Source organism: Anarhichas minor, unplaced genomic scaffold (assembly GCF_050575085.1).
Source record: "Anarhichas minor isolate MPS153535 unplaced genomic scaffold, ASM5057508v1 ptg000061l, whole genome shotgun sequence".
NCBI lineage: Eukaryota > Metazoa > Chordata > Actinopteri > Perciformes > Anarhichadidae > Anarhichas > Anarhichas minor.
In genome coordinates, this window is record NW_027466507.1 from 155,325 (window position 1) to 178,659 (window position 23,335).

At 40.7% G+C, this 23,335-nt stretch overlaps 1 protein-coding gene across 3 annotated transcripts in view; it reads right to left on the minus strand.

Annotated features, from left to right (window-relative positions):
• Positions 1–23,335, minus strand: part of dgkzb (diacylglycerol kinase, zeta b) — a 76,426-nt gene that overhangs the window by 48,866 nt on the left and 4,225 nt on the right. The window contains exons 1-7 of one of the 3 annotated variants that reach the window (XM_076077557.1): positions 7,228–8,249; positions 6,283–6,391; positions 4,924–5,019; positions 2,810–2,887; positions 2,681–2,737; positions 1,571–1,639; positions 1,411–1,482 (exon numbers count right to left, since the gene is read on the minus strand). In XM_076077557.1, coding sequence (XP_075933672.1) covers positions 1,411–1,482; positions 1,571–1,639; positions 2,681–2,737; positions 2,810–2,887; positions 4,924–5,019; positions 6,283–6,391; positions 7,228–8,234 — 1,488 coding nt within the window. In that variant the 5' untranslated portion in view covers positions 8,235–8,249. Of the gene's footprint in view, positions 1–1,410; positions 1,483–1,570; positions 1,640–2,680; positions 2,888–4,923; positions 5,020–6,282; positions 6,392–7,227; positions 8,250–23,335 lie in introns of those variants that run through there. The other 2 variants (XM_076077556.1, XM_076077555.1) reach the window with 2 other exon arrangements.

Genomic DNA, 23,335 nt, shown 5'->3' on the forward strand with positions numbered 1-23,335 from the left:
ATGTTAACAATGTTAATGCATTAGTAATAATGTTAACAATGTTAATGCAGTAGTAATAATGTTAATAATGTTAATGCATTAGTAATAATGTTAACAATGTTAATGCAGTAGTAATAATGTTAACAATGTTAATGCATTACTAATAATGTTAACAATGTTAATGCAGTAGTAATAATGTTAACAATGTTAATGCATTACTAATAATGTTAACAATGTTAATGCAGTAGTAATAATGTTAACAATGTTAATGCATTACTAATAATGTTAACAATGTTAATGCATTAGTAATAATGTTAACAATGTTAATGCAGTAGTAATAATGTTAACAATGTTAATGCATTACTAATAATGTTAACAATGTTAATGCAGTAGTAATAATGTTAACAATGTTAATGCATTACTAATAATGTTAACAATGTTAATGCAGTAGTAATAATGTTAACAATGTCAATGCATTACTAATAATGTTAACAATGTTAATGCAGTAGTAATAATGTTAACAATGTCAATGCATTACTAATAATGTTAACAATGTTAATGCAGTAGTAATAATGTTAACAATGTTAATGTATTAGTAATAATGTTAACAATGTTAATGCATTAGTAATAATGTTAACAATGTTAATGCATTACTAATAATGTTAACAATGTTAATGCATTACTAATAATGGTAATACTGTTAATGTATTACTAATAATGTTAACAATGTTAATGCATTACTAATAATGTTAACAATGTTAATGCATTACTAATAATGTTAACAATGTTAATGCAGTAGTAATAATGTTAACAATGTTAATGCAGTAGTAATAATGTTTACAATGTTAATGCATTACTAATAAAGTTAACAATGTTAATGCAGTAGTAATAATGTTAACAATGTTAATGCATTAGTAATAATGTTAACAATGTTAATGCATAGTAATAATGTTAACAATGTTAATGCATTAGTAATAATGTTAACAATGTTAATGCATTACTAATAATGTTAACAATGTTAATGCAGTAGTAATAATGTTAACAATGTTAATGCATTACTAATAATGTTAACAATGTTAATGCAGTAGTAATAATGTTAACAATGTTAATGCATTACTAATAATGTTAACAATGTTAATGCAGTAGTAATAATGTTAACAATGTTAATGCAGTAGTAATAATGTTAACAATGTTAATGCAGTAGTAATAATGTTAACAATGTTAATGCAGTAGTAATAATGTTAACAATGTTAATGTATTAGTAATATTGTGATAAGTGGTATTAGCACTTTTACTGTAACAGAGTAGTATTAGTACTTTCTCCACCACACTGAACACACTGAGGCCATTATCAATGTCTCTGATATTTGGATGTTACAATATCTAACTAATGTGAAACCTCAGGTTTCTGTTCTCTGACTGTGAACTTACCGCCTGTTTGCACCACGAGCAGCTGATGGCAACAATCTCTTTGCTGTGAAATGAAAACTTCTGTTGAAATCCCTGTTGGTGATAAAAGAGGAGACCCTGTTAGCTCTCAGACTCTGCAGCTTATCAGTGGAAGCGCTTTGAGTGACTGATGGAGGCTCACCTTCCCACACTGTCGACACTTCCCTGTTTGACGTCTCCTGTGGACCCAGTGGTGTCGCACAACGTTGGACTGAAAAACAACCAATGATTTATAAGAGTTCAGTTCCTGTTTTGATTTCCTGAATGTGAACTTTTCACATTGAAGTGGTTCTGATCATCTTGTGAATTATAGAAGTTATTAGAGAGACACAACAACGACGATGGGCCTCATTCACCACGATCCTGATGACTTTTTCTTAAATTTGTTCTTCAGAAAGTTCCTAAGAAAAGTTTATGTCAGATTCGTGAAGTGTTCTTAAACGGTAGAATTGTTACATGTGGAAAGTAGGATCAGTAGCGGATTCATATGTTATTTAAATAACAAAATAAGATAGATGGGATAGATTTAGTGTTCGTGTTAGAGTAATATTTATTTATTTTAAAAGACCATAATGCTTTGTTAAATACGGTGAATAGCTCTTATAGTGATCACATTTGTCAGGGTCAAATTTACACCATAAGCGGATGATTATTATATGAAAAAAATAGTTTATTTATTCATTCATTTTCTTTCCTTATTTCTCATGCAGATTACCATCTAATTGACATCTGGATATTCATTACATGAATATACAGTAATAAAACTGTCAGCTTTACCATTTACTGAATTGTATTGACTGTTTTAAACGCTTACACTATAATACAGTACAGTACATAAAATATATCTTACTGTAGCCTCAAACAGTACTGTGCTGTTTACAGATACAGTAACATCAGAAGTGTTAACAGGCTACCGCTTGGCAGTGATTTCAGTGCATTTCTAAATTGTCAATGAATGATTTTGTCCCAAACTTTATAATCACTATAAGCTGTTTCCACTGTAATGAAAATAATTATAAAAAAATATTATACATGATACAAATATTTTTGTAATTTTAATCCTACAATTGTAGAATTGAAGAAAACAGGATAACAAATGATTTGGTCAGATCTCATATGTGGGTAAGCCTGTTCTTGATGGTGCATAGATTCTGTTTATACTAAAGAATAAATCCAAAATAAGAAAACATCGGTGAATGTCACAATGAAATCTGCGTGAGTGCGTTTTAAGAAGAAATTTCCTCAGACTGACCTCTCGAATGGCCCGACATCCTGGTTCTCTAAATGACGGCTTGCACCTGAAATTAATCTGAACAAAGAGACGAGGGACTGTGAGCAGAGACGAAAGAAGAATCTGAGTGAAGCTGCTCAGAAGATTTACCTTCTCCAGCTGCTCCATGCACATCGTGTGGACCGATATCTTACAGCCGGCACATTTCTTCCTCGCCACTGACTTTTGCTGCAGAAAATAACAACAGATGTATTGCATTGTGATGCATATTAATAGCTCGGTAACAGAGGGTAGTCTGAATATTTGAGAGAGTAAAGTGAGGTCTTTAGTGATTTGAAACCATCATACTTATATCAACAGAAAGCAGAACTACATTACGGTAAATGTGTCACAATTCTTGGTGTGAAGAAGGAAGGAAATGTATTTTCTCCCGGGTTACGGTCGCAGTTTTAAACACGTGGCTAATGTTGTAAATTGAAACAAAACAATAACGCAACAAAAGTACTTGGTTATGTTTAGTTCAACTTAAAATAAGTATGTTTGTTACTTTTTTTAAGTTACATACGTTAATGCACAGTTTGAGTATGTTTGTACTTCAGTAAAATATGCAGTAAAATATGCATGTAAAATATTAACAGAGTGAAAAATATTTAATTTCCACTCTTCTGTTTATGATTTTTGAAATGTGAAAATGATTATTCTGTTAAAGTATTGAGGTTCAGATTGGAACACACCATCTCAAAACTATTTGGTACCGAGCAAGGACCATTTGGGGTTCCGGCGAGAAAGTTTAGCGAAGAGCGTGTTATACCCACTTAACGAAGAGATTCTGGGCAATAATATCACGTAAGCCATTTTACACGCTGCAAACACAATTATACACAAACCAATATCATCAACTAGAAGATGTACCACAATATCACGTATTTTTCGCGATGACTCGGCGAGCTACGCACTCCGGACAAAGCTACGAACACAAAGCTAAAAGCTAACACGAACAACCAATACATCACAGACCAAGAGAATTCGACACAGAATCCAGAGATATCTTCAGAATTTCTCTCCGTGAAACCATTACAGAGATACAGCCAACAAGCAACACAAAATCAAGCCGCTTCACCGCAGAAAAAATCATAACTGCCCCTTACTTTGAGATGAATCATGAAGAGAAAGGAATAATATTCCGGTTCCCGGCTAAAAACACTGTTGCTACGTATATCCTGTGTGTTTCTGAACTGTTTCCTGAAGAAAGGGGGGTCAACCAAGCATGGGGGACCGGGGGGTAGGGATTTCACTTTCGGGCGTATAGTTGTTTACGTTCGGCGAGGCATGGCGCAGTTTTGATTTTGACTGGCTAACGATTCTGTCAATCAAGCTCACGTCACCTCCACTCATTTCTCTGGACTATGACGCGTCGAAGGAGGTCTCATTCACTCCAATCGACCAATCATAGGCTGAGATAAGTCCACATACACACAGGGAAAAAGCAGTCAGACGAGGATGGATCCATGGTTCACAGGCTCAGAGAGGATTCAGGCTCTCAAAATGAAGCCAAACTGCTGTATTTGGATAGATTGAACACTATTAGTGATAAAACAAGTGAAATATATAGTTATATAGTATATAAAATTATAATGGAACAGCTGGAACAGCTGGTTCCAAAATGACAATTTTGCTTGACCTCGCCTGACCTCTCTGTACTAAAACCTCTCTAACTTTTTTCTGTTTCACTTTATCAAAGTCAAAATTTGCATAGGGACTGTTGACATGTTGTGCTATGATTTGGGATATGTTTTAGGGTAACCACTGCCTCATTTCAAGAAATAATAACAATGAAATGGCTTTTTTTTCAGGTGAACCTGAAACTTTTCAATTTGAGCTGTGTGTCATCTTCATTTACTCTTAACCAGTAACAGATATACTGATATTTACACATCTGAACAAATCTCACAAGTGCTACCTTCATTATAACATACAAATAATTAAAATAGACCTTGTAGTTATAGAAATACACTCTTTTTAATATGAGTATGCAATTTTTGAGCAGAGGCCTAAAAATAGGTCTATGGTTAAAAGGGTAAGTATTTGAACACTTTTACATATTTTGAATATATATGCAATCTTCAATTTCTTAGTCAACAGGAGGGTCTAAAGAAAATTATAAAATTCTTAACATGTGTACAGTCCCCTCAGGTTAAGACACTAGCGCTCTGTTTCATTAACAGGAAGTACAGTTTGTGACCACAGGGGGCGCCGTGACTCACCAGTGACTTAGCTATGCAGTACTGCTCTCCAACATAACAGAAGTCTCCAGAGCCACTGGTCTCAAACCAGATGTGGTCCCCGAACTGGGCGTTATCCTGGGATGGAAAACAAATCAAAAACATTTCTACAAGCTTTTTTGTTTCACAGAATCTAACATAAAAATATAAACCTGACATTTAAATATCAATTTAAAAGGTTGATTTTAAAAGAACACCATTTCAAAGGCCCAAATCATTCAGACACGTTGAGTTAACTTTAAAACTATTACAATAAACGTTAAGAATTTAGTAGTAACAATAAAACCATCATATAATACAAATAAATAAAAACAGAAGATAAAGATTTTGCATTCAAGAGTCAAACAGACTCTTTTTGTTGAACCTGAACTTTCTAAATACAATTTAAAAGAGATGTAGTTTTAGTCCTATTGTAGCGCTGATGGTTTTACAATATACACTATATGATGAGATGTGCTGCAATGTGAAGAACAAAACTGAGAACAATAACAGAACTACAGCTAGAGGCGACTGTGTTTTCCCCTCAAGATCCACAAAATGTGTCGGATTTTTCCATTAAAGGCACAAAAAAGAAACTCTCTTCCATCCCATTTATTAACGTAGACGTGTGTTTTTCTATGATGCTAAAAAGTTAAAGGTTAAAGGAGAATCAAGAATGCAATCATGAATTTAATTGTATGTTGTTAACTAATCAAACAACCAGAACTGTTCTGTAAACACCATCAGTATCCTGTGACTATGTACACAGTGAATATTATTTTATCATCCTTGTTTGTATTATTGTCCATCTGGCCCGGGATGAAAATGAGCTTTCAGCGATATCGAGTATTGAAATGTTTTTTATACGTAGTTTATATTTAAAATGTAAAAGAGAAAGTAAGTGACGGTGGATGTAAACAATGATGGATTTCAAATGCTTGAAAAAAGTTGGCTTTGCAAATGTTTTCTAGGGAAGTAAATACATGTTTAGAACCGTTTTCTCTTTCTCAGTTCAGTCAGACTATCCAAACAAACTGCAATGAGGAAGTTGGTTCACTGTAACTCTGTTTTGTCTGACATCTGTAGTTTGGATTTTGTTCATCCTGCCATCTTCGCCAGGCCTCTCAATAGAAAATATTCCTGTAAAACAAACGTTTGAATAAAATAAATAAAAGTAAAATTCACTTCAAGATGAGCGTTATGTTCCCTGGTTGTCATGGACGTCGCAGAGACAAATAAAAGGAGGAAGGTTCTTTGCTTTCTGGTTTTAACATCCGGACTGATTTAAAAATAAATCAGGTTTCCTCATTGATTGAATCATCTGAAGCTGAATGAAGATCGGCTGGTTCAGCAGTGACTCACGCTCCAGTCCACGGTGCTGTTGGGCTCCTGCAGCGGGTCGGTCTGTCCGGACATTGCCGCCTTGGGCTGAGCCGCCGCGTGCTGCAGACCCGACTTCGCCATCGCTTTCCTGAAACCACAAGAGGACAAAAGACCTTTTAAGGAAACAGACTCCAGATTAGTTTATACGTTTTATTAGTTGTAGTTTTGTCATGTTAATATTTTCCCTGCCGGATCATGGATACGTTCAGGATTAATGGAGCAATATAATGTCTTTTGATATCTCATGACCAAAAATATATTCTACATGTTATATCTATAGTTGCTGCTATGGTTACCTGAAACCTATAATAAATTAAGCATTGATTTATAATGATGTGAAACTAGTTTTATTCTTTTGAAGAATCAGCAGCAGATACTCTGTTTCTGTTATAATATGAAACTTTATTTGCATTTTGAGGACAGTGTGCTGAACACTTCCTGCCACACACACACACACACACACACACACACACACACACACACACACACCTGTCGTTTTACATTTGAGAGGACACTGACATGAACCTCAACCTTTAAAGTCTGAACCCTTAAACAAGCCTTTGAAGAAGAGAGGACAAAAAGTCCTCGTTTCCAAAAGTGTCCTCACAAGCTCTAAGGTTCTAACTGGTCCTCACAACGACAGTTGTATAAGTACACACACACATCCATAAGTACACACACACATCCATTCCTTTGCTCTGCTGTGATCAGTGATCAATCAATGAGCTTCAGACGTGTGTCTCCAGCTGAGAACCATTTTAATCATCTCACGACTTTAATGAAGTGAGAGGATGAGGTGTTGTGTTTTATGATGAACTTGATGAAACGTGAATCATTTAAAACTCTTTGAGGTTTGTTGTGGAGTAAACCTGCAGCCAGTAACATTCAGCTAAACTTGAGCCGCCGTGTTGGAGGTCTACATACAGCAGGAAGCTGCTCCAGCTCTCCAGGTGGGCGTCGCCCAGCGGGCTGAGGGCCCCGGGGCCCCGGTAGAAGGCCGGCTGGTGGAGGTAGTGGACCGAGCTCCTGCGGCTGGGCAGCGGGGGGCCCCTCCCCGGCCAGGGGCTCCCGGCCTTAGAGATGGTGGAGATCCTCCTCCTCTTCCTCTGGCTGGACGCCCGGTGGCGGCCGAGAGGAGCGCCGTCTCCTAAGAACAGCTGAGACGAGTTCCTCCTCAGGCAGCGAGGGGCCCGGATGAGGGGCCGCCACGCCGGGGGGGGGCGCGGAGTCTCTCTCATCACCTCCAGGCCGGAGGAGGAGGACGGGCGGTTGGAGGAGGACGGGCGGTCGGAGGAGGAGGAGACGTGCGACCAGCAGGCATCTTCGTCCTCCTCCTCCTCCGCCAGCTGCTCCGCCTCCTCGGACGGTTGGCTGGCTTCTGATTGGCTGTCGTTGGCGGTGGAGTAATCACTGCTGTCAGATTGGAGGCTGCTGGAGCGTGAGAACATCCTCCTGTTGCTGGCCCCGCCCCTCACCTCCACCTGCTGCTCTCCGGCCGGTAGCCCCGCCCCCTCCACCTCCTCCTCTTCCTCAGCCATCTGGATGAGGCTGGCGAGCAGCATGGACGGGCCCAGCAGGTGCGTGTCGATGGTCCGCAGCTTGCCCACCTTCCTCCTGCACACGGCGAACCTGAGGTTGAGGCTGGGGGTGGTGGTGCTGGAGCGCCGCCGGACGTGCCCCGCCCACCTGCTGTGCCGGGACGTCTTCGCCAGACGCCCCCCTCCAGCGCACGACAGCGCCCCCTGCAGCTGGACACTGGGGCGTCGCTGCTGGGTCAGCGAGGAGGACGGCAGCCCGGCGTTGGACCTCCGGCGGGCCTTGCTGGTTGGGACGGCCACGCTGGGCCTCCGCTGGTTGACCGATTTAGACTCTGCCCCTGCCAGTGGAGCCGCCTCCTTCCTCTTAAAGTGACGGCGGAAAAACGTGTCCATGATGGACGGAGAGACAAGGAAGACGTCTGAAATGCTCCTCTCTGGCTGTTGGGCGCAAAAAGTAGTTAGCTTGGTGTGAAGAGCTTAAGGAGATACTAAGATATTATATATTATATATGTTTTATTATACGAAAACTACAGGAAGTGTAATTCATCCATTAAAAACTAAAATAATCTGTTTTATAGAGAGCCGAAGTTCAACTGTGACTTCTAGGTTCTAGTTCTTCTAGTGTCTGTGGTTAGTTCAGGTGTCTGTAATAATAGTTGGACAGTAGAGTCGAGTGGATTCATGGATGAAAGAAACCTTGAATGAAAGATTTCATTGAAACCAGACAGGAAGTGACATCATGACTTCAGCTCTGTATAAAACCACTGGACCACCTCAGTTTGTAACTAAAGTTCTGTATCCGACTACAGTTTTTAAACCTGATCACGGATCAGATCAGCACAAGAGAAAAAAAAGAGCAAATCATCTGTTATAGATTCCTGATCATGATAACGTTATAATGTACCTTCAGCCAGTACTCATGTTCACTGAGCAGAGCCTGAAGGCATCATAATGTAACTGAAGTGAACCTCCGTTGGTTAGCCGTTAGCGGTGCTGCTAACGTCACTAGCTCTCCTCCTGTTGCTTTAAAACACTGATTGGTTGTTTACAATGAAACATTATCAGAGATCAGAGACTAGAAACACATGTTCTACTGAGTATTGGAGGAGAACCATCGTTAGTAAAACTGTATTGTGTGGAAGCTGCTGCAACATAAATGTCAATTAAATTCATTCTAGGTTCACTAAGTTGCTGATTTCCAGAATGAGCATGAACACATCATCACTACTAGATGTTGTGGAAGACAAACTGCTGTTTCTGAGGAACATGAATAATAAAACATTCAGGGGTGGGGGGGGCAGAATGTCAACAGGAAGGAACAGTGGTTAAGGCCACAACTACATGCTGGCTTATCTTCCTCCAAACAACAACAACACTCCAGTAATTAGTCTGTGACAACATCCTGAGTGTTTGACTGGTTTCAGAGAAGAAGAGTTTAACACAAGATCATTACAGGGTTTTTGAACCTTCTAACTGGTCCTGAACCAGTCTCAGTGTAGTCCTGATCCTCTATATGAACCAGTCTCAGTGTAGTCCTGATCCTAAACAATGTGCACAATGACAGCCTGATAACTGTTAAACAATGTGCTCCAACGACAGCCTGATAACTGTTAAACAATGTGCACAATGACAGTCTGATAACTGTTAAACAATGTGCACAATGACAGCCTGATAACTGTTAAACAATGTGCACAATGACAGCCTGATAACTGTTAAACAATGTGCACAATGACAGTCTGATAACTGTTAAACAATGTGCACAATGACAGCCTGATAACTGTTAAACAATGTGCACCAATGACAGCCTGATAACTGTTAAACAATGTGCACAATGACAGCCTGATAGCTGTTAAACAATGTGCTCCAACGACAGCCGGATAACTGTTAAACAATGTGCACAATGACAGCCTGATAGCTGTTAAACAATGTGCTCCAACGACAGCCTGATAACTGTTAAACAATGTGCACAATGACAGCCTGATAACTGTTAAACAATGTGCACCAATGACAGCCTGATAACTGTTAAACAATGTGCACAATGACAGTCTGATAACTGTTAAACAATGTGCACCAATGACAGCCTGATAACTGTTAAACAATGTGCACAATGACAGTCTGATAACTGCTAAACAATGTGCACAATGACAGTCTGATAACTGTTAAACAATTTGCACAATGACAGCCTGATAACTGTTAAACAATGTGCACAATGACAGCCTGATAACTGTTAAACAATGTGCACAATGACAGTCTGATAACTGTTAAACAATGTGCACCAATGACAGCCTGATAACTGTTAAACAATGTGCACAATGACAGCCTGATAACTGTTAAACAATGTGCACAATGACAGTCTGATAACTGCTAAACAATGTGCACAATGACAGCCTGATAGCTGTTAAACAATGTGCACAATGACAGCCTGATAACTGTTAAACAATGTGCACAATGACGGCCTGATAACTGTTAAACAATGTGCACAATGACAGTCTGATAACTGTTAAACAATGTGCACCAATGACAGTCTGATAACTGTTAAACAATGTGCACAATGACAGTCTGATAACTGTTAAACAATGTGCACCAATGACAGCCTGATAACTGTTAAACAATGTGCACAATGACAGTCTGATAACTGTTAAACAATGTGCACAATGACGGCCTGATAACTGTTAAACAATGTGCACAATGACAGTCTGATAACTGTTAAACAATGTGCACAATGACAGTCTGATAACTGTTAAACAATGTGCACAATGACAGTCTGATAACTGTTAAACAATGTGCACCAATGACAGCCTGATAACTGTTAAACAATGTGCACAATGACAGTCTGATAACTGCTAAACAATGTGCACAATGACAGTCTGATAACTGTTAAACAATTTGCACAATGACAGCCTGATAACTGTTAAACAATGTGCACAATGACAGCCTGATAACTGTTAAACAATGTGCACAATGACAGTCTGATAACTGTTAAACAATGTGCACCAATGACAGCCTGATAACTGTTAAACAATGTGCACAATGACAGCCTGATAACTGTTAAACAATGTGCACAATGACAGTCTGATAACTGCTAAACAATGTGCACAATGACAGCCTGATAGCTGTTAAACAATGTGCACAATGACAGCCTGATAACTGTTAAACAATGTGCACAATGACGGCCTGATAACTGTTAAACAATGTGCACAATGACAGTCTGATAACTGTTAAACAATGTGCACCAATGACAGCCTGATAACTGTTAAACAATGTGCACAATGACAGCCTGATAACTGCTAAACAATGTGCACAATGACAGCCTGATAGCTGTTAAACAATGTGCACAATGACAGTCTGATAACTGCTAAACAATGTGCACAATGACAGCCTGATAGCTGTTAAACAATGTGCACAATGACGGCCTGATAACTGTTAAACAATGTGCACAATGACGGCCTGATAACTGTTAAACAATGTGCACAATGACAGTCTGATAACTGTTAAACAATGTGCACAATGACAGCCTGATAACTGTTAAACAATGTGCACAATGACAGCCTGATAGCTGTTAAACAATGTGCACAATGACAGTCTGATAACTGTTAAACAATGTGCACAATGACAGTCTGATAACTGTTAAACAATGTGCACAATGACAGCCTGATAACTGTTAAACAATGTGCACAATGGCAGTCTGATAACTGTTAAACAATGTGCACAATGACAGTCTGATAACTGTTGAACAATGTGCACAATGACAGCCTGATAACTGTTAAACAATGTGCACAATGACAGCCTGATAACTGTTAAACAATGTGCACAATGACAGCCTGATAACTGTTAAACAATGTGCACAATGACAGTCTGATAACTGTTAAACAATGTGCACAATGACAGCCTGATAACTGTTAAACAATGTACACAATGACAGTCTGATAACTGTTAAACAATGTGCAGAATGACAGCCTGATAACTGTTAAACAATGTGCACAATGACAGTCTGATAACTGTTAAACAATGTGCACAATGACAGCCTGATAACTGTTAAACAATGTGCACAATGACAGCCTGATAACTGTTAAACAATGTGCACAATGACAGTCTGATAACTGTTAAACAATGTGCACAATGACAGCCTGATAACTGTTAAACAATGTGCACAATGACAGTCTGATAACTGTTAAACAATGTGCACAATGACAGTCTGATAACTGTTAAACAATGTGCACAATGACAGCCTGATAACTGTTAAACAATGTGCACAATGACGGCCTGATAGCAAAAGACAGATTTCAAGGACAATAAAGTTTATCTATCTAAACATCGTAGATAGATAGCTGTCGTCAACATCTGTTCACCCTGAAGAGCCCAAAACACTTAAAGGGTTGTCCTGCTGCTCTAATAATACACAGAATAATCATTATTATTCACAATAATTCATGTGTGTGTTTCTGATGTTTCTAAATGATCTCAGTGATCGATGATAATCAATAATATGAATCATGAAAAACAAACTGCTAACGTTAACCGGATCACATATTAGCGTGCTAACGTTAGCTTCATCAGTTTGAACACTTAGTGATCTCTAACTTCTTCTGCTTCATGACACGTCAATATGTGATAATATGAATATCACAACGTTATTACAGCGATGAATTAACAGAGATTAAAGCGTCCTCAGATCTGGAGGAATTTATTCATTAAATAAATTATTATTAACATTCTTTTACGGACAAACTGAGCATTTAATTAAAGACAAAGGCACCAATAAAAAATAATTACTACATTTCAGAGTCAGTCTTTGTGTTCAAGTCGACATCCTGATGATTCTAATACGTTAATATGGCAAATACACCAAACATAACATGATTCCATTTGAATATAACGCAAGCAATATTGGTGTCAACAGAACAGCTTTTATTGTGGCTGTTTTTAAATGATTATTTTCATCAACATATCGAGTTATTGAGCCTCTAAACATCCATGAATCATCCATCAGCTGCTGCTTGTTCATCAGGTCACACGTTCAGAGAAGAACTCAACATCCAGAAGATATATTTAAATGTGCATTAAACACACAGTTCATGTCAACAGGATGAAACTAATCTGATCTGATCAAACGCTCTCATCTGATCAATCATCTCCACATATTCAAACAAACATAGAAACACAATAAAACAGCTGAGATATTAAACTCACTAAGTGAATCACATCGAAGCTTGACGGAGATAAAAACAGTAAAACTTCTGATTTGAAGCTGAATTTGGATCATTTTACATATTTTATGAAGCGTTAGAGCTGCTGAAGGTCCGTTAGAGATACAAACACATCACAGCACCTGTAGAGACAAACAGAGACCACAGAGAGTACTGTGGTCCACACACACACACACACACACACACAGAAGGACTGAGGTGGTCCAGGTCCACAACTAAAGCAGAACCACAGAAAACCATCAGAGAGCTTTGATACAACCTGAGAGGAAGACTCGGTCCGCTGAGGAAGAGGAGGAGGAGGAGGAGGAGGAAGAGGAGTGACACTAAGCTGCTGTTTAAAATAACTCTTTAACTAATCTGATCCCAGAGCAGCTGCACGAGCCGCTCTGCTGGCTGATCCGGGACCGCGGAGCTGATCCGGGACCCGCTCCCTAACAGGACCGACCCGGGAGAAACTGATCCAGGAGCAGCTCTCCAACATCCCATAATAGTCTGTCTCTCTGCTCATTAACACTTCAAGGCTGCTGCTGAATTATGGATCCGCATCAACAGGAGATCAGAGGAGGAGGTCACGTGACGCCATTGTACCGGAGGAGCGAGCGTCATGGCAACCGGTCTCGAGCCCCTCAGGACCCAGATCGATGACGCACTGATGATGTCATCGATTTATTGACTACGAAGATCTAATCAATTAATAGACTGATGACATCATAAAACCATTCAAATATAAAAACAATCTGAAACTATTAATAAATCATAAAACATTCATTTTGATCGATTACAGTTTAAATATTATAAATAAAATATATATTAAAAACAAGTCTTCTCCTGATGGTGTTTAAGTTATTATTATAATAAGTTTATTAAAAATGTATCAAATCATCATTCAATTTGAATACAATGCAGTGAATCATGTGATGATGTGTGTGAACTTTGATTGAGTCTGTTTTATGAAAGTGATGTTTAACCTCTAAACGGCCGATCCACGGCTCACCAGTCACTGAGTCACTCTGAAGCTCCTCCCCCAACATCAGGATCACTGCACGTGCTGCAGTCAGAGAAGTCTGAACACTCTGAAGGAGGTTTCTATGCAAACAGATGTCTGTAGCTGAGACGTATTACCTGGGAAACACAAAGGGACCGCAGCATGAAGCCTTATATATATATATATATATTATAACAATACCACAGAAAATGAATATTTTACACGTTTACTGAGGGTATGTCGAGGAGCTTTACAAAAAAGGACATTTGGGGACCCATAGTAACCATGGTAACATACCTAGGCTGTGTAATAATGTGTATTCATAATTCAAACTAAAGCTTATTTATGTCGATATACAGTAAACTATAAGTTATTTCACCGTTATTCACTTTCCTAAAGTCTCCAAAACTCTCAACAACCACACTCTGCACTTAAGGCACGGCCACAAGGACCCGACTCGCGGTTTCAACAGTCACTTCCTCGTTCTGCCTCTAAATCTAACCCCTGAATCTGTATATCATTATTTTTTAAATTTCATTGGCTATACGAAGCGTCAGTCATCAGAACGATCGGTTGCAATTGGCTCGAGCTTTACACGAAAGAAGAGGGGCGGGCACTGTCCTTCAACGGGGGCTCTCGTTGGTTGTTGTAGGCTGTGGACAGGACATGGAAGCTCCTATTGGGTCAAGTGAGGTGTCAATCTAAAGGTCAGAGGGCAGCCGCCATTTTGAGACCCAGAGAGCGTCAATGTTTACATGCAAACTGAAAATACATAAATAATTAGGCATATCTGCCGGCTAATTTGAAATGATGCAACAGCAGTCCGTGGGTATTTATGGTAATACTGTGTTTGGGACTAAATATGTTACTGGATCGGATCGTCTGGACCTTTGCTAATGTAACAAGAGCGCTTTTCTTGGAATATTATCGATGGTGGATTATTATGAGGCTTCATTGGTGAGTTGCGTCGATATTTTAGCTGCTTGTTTGTGGGTTGGGGGTCTGACAGGCGTTGAGTGAACTTGCTGTTGTGATTGAATCTTGAAGTGGTTAAACACTTAAACGTGTTCATCAGCAGCTCGACTCCATCAAACGAGTCGATAACTGATCGATAACTGATCGATAACGGATCGATAACGGATCGATAACGGATCGATAACGGATCGATAACGGATCGATAACGGATCGATAACTGATCGATAACGGATCGATAACTGATCGATAACGGATCGATAACGGATCGATAACTGATCGATAACGGATCGATAACTGATCGATAACGGATCGATAACTGATCGATAACGGATCGATAACGGATCGATAACTGATCGATAACGGATCGATAACTGATCGATAACTGATCGATAACTGATCGATAACTGATCGATAACTGATCAATAACGGATCGATAACGGATCGATAACGGATCGATAACTGATCGATAACTGATCGATAACGGATCGATAACTGATCGATAACGGATCGATAACTGATCGATAACGGATCGATAACGGATCGATAACGGATCGATAACTGATCGATAACTGATCGATAACGGATCGATAACTGATCGATAACTGATCGATAACTGATCAATAACTGATCATAACTTCAGATCAATATGAAGACGCTCAATCATATAAATAATATATAAATCACATTCTGATGTTTAGAATCTGATTAACAGAGTTGGAGACTTTTAGTCCTAGAAACACTTGAGCCTACATTTCCCATAATGCACCTGGATGGTGTCTTTTCATTAACAGCCTGATCGACCGCGAGTCCCTGAAGACATCACGATGACATCACCATGATGTCATCAGGAGGAGGAACAAACATGACTAATTAATTAAAAGGTGACTTTCTGTGACGCGTCCTCATTAACATGAGGTGTTCTTCTTCTTCTTCTTCTGTGGTTGTGGACAGAGGATCTTCCTTGTTGGTGTTTCTTAAACGAGGCAACAGATTAGCTGGAAGAGGATTAAAAGATCAGCAGCCGAGTGACGATGCCTTCACTGACCCGGCAGGCTATTTAAAACCAGCTGCACCGCGTTACTGTACCAGAAGTACTACACTTAAGTACTACACTCAAGTACTACCACAAGTACTACACTCAAGTACTGCGTTTATGTTGCTTTATACTTCTACTCCACTACATCTTCTACTTAAATGAGTTACTCACTCCAGTACTTATTTACTGGCCACTGATTGGCTCTTGGCTGCTTGCATCATTCATGAGAGACGACATATTGCACTTTGTTTTGTTGTCTGAAATTAGAGCACAGCGAGGAGCAGCTGGATTATTAATAAGGATTATTTGGATCTGTTGTGTCATAAAGTGGATGATTGTGTTGAAATCTGAAATGATAATCATGATAATCTGTAGAGACGTTCGCCTCTCATGGTGATAAAACTAACCAGAGAAACCTGCAGACAGACTCTGTCTGATGTGTTCAATAGATTTCCCTTAAATAATGTCGGTTTCCGGTTGCAACAAGGCGAGATTAGGCACGGTGGCCCCACGTCAGGCTCCGGGGCCCGGGGCCATTACTGAACGAGCTCAGGGGCCCCCGAGGCCCCCAGAGACGCAAAACAACTACAAAGAGACGCAAAACAACCACAAAGAGACTCAAAACAACTACAAAGAGACGCAAAACAACTACAAAGAGACGCAAAACAACCACAAAGAGACGCAAAACAACTACAAAGAGATGCAAAACAACCACAAAGAGACGCAAAACAACTACAAAGAGACACAAAACAACCACAAAGAGACGCAAAACAACTACAAAGAGACGCAAAACAACCACAAAGAGACGCAAAACAACTACAAAGAGACACAAAACAACCACAAAGAGACACAAAACAACCACAAAGAGACACAAAACAACCACAAAGAGACTCAAAACAACTACAAAGAGACGCAAAACAACTACAAAGAGATGCAAAACAACCACAAAGAGACGCAAAACAACCACTAAGAGACGCAAAACAACTACTAAGAGACACAAAACAACCACAAAGAGACACAAAACAACTACAAAGAGACGCAAAACAACCACTAAGAGACGCAAAACAACCACAAAGAAACGCAAAATAACTACTAAGAGACGTTCAGGTGAAGCTTGACGTCCGTAGATAAAGATAAAGGATCTGGGTTAACCTGGTCCTTTCACAGAGAGGAAAACTGATTCAGGACCAGGTGAGATATCAGCTTTCAGAGTGAGATGACAAATGAACTAATTAGGTTCAGTCAGTGGAGACGAATGTGATCAACACATCTGAGCAGGACAGATTCTCTGCTGACAATAATACCACTGATACTACTAATAAATACTTATAAATACTGCTCCATGAGCTCATACTCTCATTAACGAGTCATTTTAAATGAAACAGAAGTTTGGTTCTTTTCTTTAGCTGCTAAATGTCTGAAGACTTTGGTGTTGCTGCTCTCTGCTGGTGGGAGATGGTACTTCAGCTGTGGTGTGGTTTCTGACTCCACAGAAGATTTAAATCATTAATCCTCATTAGTCAGCATTAACACTCATTACTCCTCAATAATCAACGTCTGTGTTCAACAGTGGCGGGCCGTGCATTTCATACCTGGGCCTTCAGTGCTGTCCTGCAGCTGAACCATCTCCTAATAACCTCATGATGGTGCCACAGCTACGGTTATTTGTTTCTAGGGGTGTAACATCACGTATTCGTATTAAACCGTTCGGTACGAGGCTTACGAACTGAACAATATGTTTGAATAATACTAGTGCATTTGGAAAATGCAGAAGCTTAAATTGTGGGGAAATGAAAATGAGGCCCCGCACTTCTGGGAGGCTACGCTAAACTCAGTGGTGGGCCGTCAGGGCCTGCAAGGCCTTCTCTGCTGGCCTAAACAGAATCACAAAGTTATATCTATTTTATAATTTAATAATTTTTCTTAAATACACTACATTATCATATTTTCTTATCTTATGTTCTCATTGCACAGCTACTGTCTTCCTCAGTTGCTCTGCTTCCAGTGCAGCTTGTTTTAAGTAGAGCTTTTATCCAATCAGATCTCACCTCTGTGTCTCTAGGTAAGAACAGAGGCCTGCAGACTCACAAGTGCATCCATGTGCAGTTTAAGTGAATGGGGACGATATTGTTGATTGTCATAGTGTTCAACCAATCAGATCTTTAGTTTGACATGTTGGGCGTATTCTTTGACGTGTCAGAGCCTGCGCGCTGGCCTATAATGATGTCAGCATTACATGCCGCCAGTGTCCATGTGTAGCTTTCCCGCGAGGTATAGAGTGTGCTGTGATTGGTCAGTGGGCGAGCACGTGACTATCGTGAAACGAAACTTAACAGCCAGCAGAAGCTGATGGGTAGTGAATCACATCACGTGATGCAGCTCAGCCAATCAAAATGCATTCTGACTGAGTGAGATGCACCATGAGAGAGGAACCTGAGACGAGGAAAGACATTGCAGAGCAGTACGTTCAATGTTCAAGTTGTGAAAGTAAAATCCTATGTTAATTTCTGTGGGTCGCGACCCACAGAAATTAACATAGGATTCATTAAGGAATGACAGTAGATCCCACAGCCAGACCAGCTGAGAACATTATATTTTCCTGAATTTAGGCTTTTGCATTTTCTAAATGCTCTAGCATTATTCAGACGACTCGTACCGAACGGTTTAATATGAAGACGTACATAGTTACAGTCTTAAAAATGAATAACAGCTGTGGTGCCATCATGTGGTTATAAGGTGGTATTTCAGCTGCAGGACAGCAGTGAAGGCCCAGGTATAAAATGCACGGCCCACTACTGGCTAAACTAAACATCGAACAAAATTTTCGGAAATTAGTGTTTGGTAGATTATTTCTCTGTAACAATGCTTCTTGGTAATAAATGTTATACCGTTGGAAAGCCTGTTTATTTACCTTTTAAACGGTGACACATTTGTAAGGAACATGCATTTGTGGGATGAGCAGCACAGCTGAGTATGTGGGTTGCGGCCATGAAAAATTTGCCAAATCTTCTCTGCCAAACAGCTTATTCTGCTGTTGCTATTGACCGTCAGGCCCGTTTGCATTGGTGTCGGCAACACCTGCACTGGAACCTGAACATGTGGAGGAACGTTATGTTCAGCGATGAGTCCAGATTCTGCCTCAGGAAGTTGGATCGTAGGGTCAAAGTGTGGAGAAGACGGGGAGAACGCTATGCTGATTGCTGCACCAATAGAGGAACACCTCTTGGTGGAGGCAGTGTGATGGTGTGGGGCGGCATCTCCATCACTGGAGAAACGAGGCTTGTCTTCATTGGAGGCAATCTCAATGCAGAGAGATATCGAGATGAGATTCTGCAACCAGTGGCAATCCCATTTCTCCACAGTCTGGGACCGAACTCCATCCTCCAAGATGAAGACGCTCGCCCCCACAGAGCGGTTCATCAGAGACTACCTCCAGAATGTGGGAGTAGAGGATGGAATGGCCGCCAGCAGTCCTGACCTCAACCCAAGTGAACACTTGTGGGACCAGCTGTTCGTGCCAGAGTGACCAACACAACCACGTTGGCTGACTTGCGACAAATCCTGCATGAGGAGTGGAATGCCATCCCACAGCAGTGTGTGAGCAGGCTGGTGACCAGCATGAGGAGGAGGAGCCAGGCTGTTGTGGCTGTGTATGGTTCTTCCACACGCTACTGAGGCTCCTGTTTGTTAAATGAATAAATTGTAAAATTGCCAATATGTCTTGTTTCTTCCTTGTTACTGTAACCAAGTGGAACTGACTGGGTGAAACTATTGGGTCCGCCGGACCGGTAATGAGGTGCACGGGCCTGATTAAGTGAAAAGATGCACCTGCTGGCAAATCGCGTCCTTTGTCTTTCTCTCCGCCGTCACGAGCGGCTGTGCTGAATCTGCTTTCTGTCTCCGCCGCCACAAGCGGGCAGTCCAACTACTTGCTCTCCCGCAACAAGCGGAGACGTAGCGTGAGGCCGCATAAGGTGCGTCGGTAGCGCAGTGTCTGGGAGGCATCCGTTACGGGGGGGACAGCGTGTGTTTGGGGGATGGCTGATGCAGGTATAGATATTTATAGTGGAAGGGTTTTCTTTATGTATTTTGTGTGCTGGGGAAATTGGGTACACTTAAGAAAGATGTAATGTTGTATTTGTGTTTTTTAGAGCTTCCTGAGCAGTGCACCCAATGGTAGCTGGGGGGGAATCCAAGTGGGGGTGGCTGGGTTGCTGAACATTCGGTGGGTGGAATTACAATCTTTTTGGGTTTGTTTTCTGTTTATTGGCAGTTGTTTGTGATTACTTATGTTTTCGTTTTAATTTCTTTTCTAGTTAGTGAGACGCTGCGTTGGTCTTTTGTTTTGTTTCTGTTGCTTTAAGTTGTTTGTGATGCGATCTTAGCACCTGGTCTGTGAACTCCTCCTGCCCGCTAAACCAGCTGTCACTGCTGTTACTCCACATAGTTAGATTTGTACCAATAAAAGATTTATATTTTCATAACGCTGCTTCCTGTGTGTACGTGCCTTTATGGTGTTTTGAACCGGGTCTCTGTGGCAACGGGGTGCTACAATACTGATAGACTTCAATCATCCAATCCACCAAACAACACCAAACAAGAGTCAACAGCAGAATAAGCTGTTTGGCAGAGAAGATTTGGCAAATTTTTCATGGGCGCAATCCACATACTCAGCTGTGCTGCTCATCCCACAAATGCATGTTTCTTACAAATGTGTCACCGTTTGAAAGGTAAATAAACAGGCTTTCCAACGGTATAAGATTTATTGCCAAGAAGCATCGTTACAACAGAGAAATAATCTACCAAACACTAATTTCCGAACTTTTTGTTCGATGTTTAGCTTAACAAACAATAACTCCGCGCATGACGGGATGCTTCGTAATTAACGGACAATGCATAAAGTCCAAATCTATATAATTAACACAATGACAACAACAAACTCACAAGAACCAGTCACACATATTCATACGACAACAGAGCAACAAATCAATCCAGCAGACCTGCAGCAACACGCATTCTGCTGCACACTGGAGGGCCGTTCAGATACTAGATGTGATATGACTTAAAGACAAACTCCATCCTCCTTTCTTTGTTGACTAAGAGTTTAATCCGGTTAAATCCCAACTCGCAAATCTGTTTCTCCTCCTTCAGCCATTGAGTGTTAAAAAAACACAGCAGGTAAAATAATAAATGCAAAAAATGTCATTTCTTCCATATCTTTCAATTTGAACTCTCACTTCTACTAAGCCTCTGCTGTTAAGTTTTGTTTCACGATAGTCACGTGCTCGCCCACTGACCAATCACAGCACACGCTGCACCTCACTGCAGAGCTGCACCTGAACACTGAGCTGCATGTAATGATGACGTACTTGTAGGCCGGCTAGCAGCTCTGACACGTCAAAGAATACGCCCAACATGTCAAACTAAAGATCTGATTGGTTGAACACTATGACAATCAACAATATCGTCCCCATTCACTTAAACTGCACATGGATTCACTTGTGAGTCTGCAGGCCTCTGCCTCTGTTCTTACCTAGAGACACAGAGGTGAGATCTGATTGGATAAAAGCTCTACTTAAAACAAGCTGCACTGGAAGCAGAGCAACTGAGGAAGACAGGAGCTGTGCAATGAGAACATAAGATAATGTGGAAAATATTATTATAAATTATAATACATGTAGTGTATTTAAGAAACATTATTAAATTATAAAATAGATATAGCTTAGTGATTCTGTTTAGGCCAGCAGAGAAGGCCTTGCAGGCCCTGACGGCCCACCACTGGTGTTCAGGATGATTGACTGGGCGATTGTGGCTAAGTGGATAGCAGGGCCGTCTTTCAATCAGAGGGTCGGCGGTTCAATCCCTGGCTCCGGCTCCGCTAGTCGCATGTCGATGTGTCCTTGAGCAACACACTTAACCCCAAAATTGCTCCCGTAGCTGTGCCTACGGTGTAGAAATGTGATAGAATCTGAATTGTAAGTCACTTTGGATAAAAAGCGTCTGCTAAATGACTGTAATGTAATTGACCTGTGACCTGAGCTCTTTCCTTCCTTCCTGACCGCCCACCCTTTACTCTTCCATCACACCTCCTCCTCCTCGTCTTCTTCTTCTTTCCTGCTGCTGTTGCTTTTTACTTCACAACTCTTTTCAGTTGCTGCTCCTGCTCCTTAAAAGCAGGAGAAGCTCTCTGTTATTATTCCTCCTCTGGTCTCTCCTTTTTCCTTCTTTTCGTCAACACTAAATCTCCTGCTCCTCCTTTGTTTCATCATGCCCTCACCCTGCACCCCCTCATGGTCCTCCTCCTACCGAGCTCCTAATCGTTTTACCCCGACCCGGCAAATCCTTTTATTTTCCTTCCTCCTGTCCATCATCCTCCTTCTCTTATGACCCTCCTCCTCCTCTTCCTCGTCTTCCTTCTCCTCCTCTTCGTCCTCCCTATGACCTCCCACACTCTTTTTACTACTCCTGTCTCTCCTCATCCTCCTTATAGACCTTGTACTCCTCCAGCTCTTCATCTTCTTCCTCCTCCTCTTCCCTGAGAGCCAGAGTCCCTCCTGGACCAGACTATTTATAGAAACAGGGCAAGTGAGTGACAAAGATAGCTCAGGAAATGGGTCTGTGTAATCTCTGGATCCACACACACACACACACACGAGGTACCAAAATACTACTTTAAAGGGTCAGTTCACTCAAATGACGAAGCACACATTTTTATCGAAAGTGTTTTGAAGACATCCAAAGCCAGTTAGCGTTAGCTAGTCTGTTAGCATGCTAACACCAGCTAACTATGGGTAAACCAGCTGAGGCATGTAGCTCCACCCCCTCATGTCACTTCCTATCTATAAAAACAAGACATCTGATCACAATCCATCCAAAAGGTGTTGAGATGTTTCACTCGGCCGTGAAGGATAGAAGTGTCTACGATAGAAGCAGCAGAATCCTTCTAATGACATTTCTACTGTTGTAACAGACTGCAGACTAACTCAAAGTCCAGTAAAGAGCTTTCTCTGTAGAACACCAACAACTCAGTGACTTCATCAGAGGACGGAGGTATGAAGTGAAACTTCAGAGTAGGATCTATTGTTTGTACACAGGTGAGGATATGGATGTTTGTTTCACAATGCTTCCTTCCTTTGTTGGAACCCTTTGATCTCAGGCCGCTCTGATACCATGTGTCACTCAGGTCATGTGATTCATCATGATGGAGAACATCAGCCTCAACACACTGAGAACACACTTCCATCCTGAAGATCACACCAAATACATAAGCTGCTGATCTTTAACATCGAC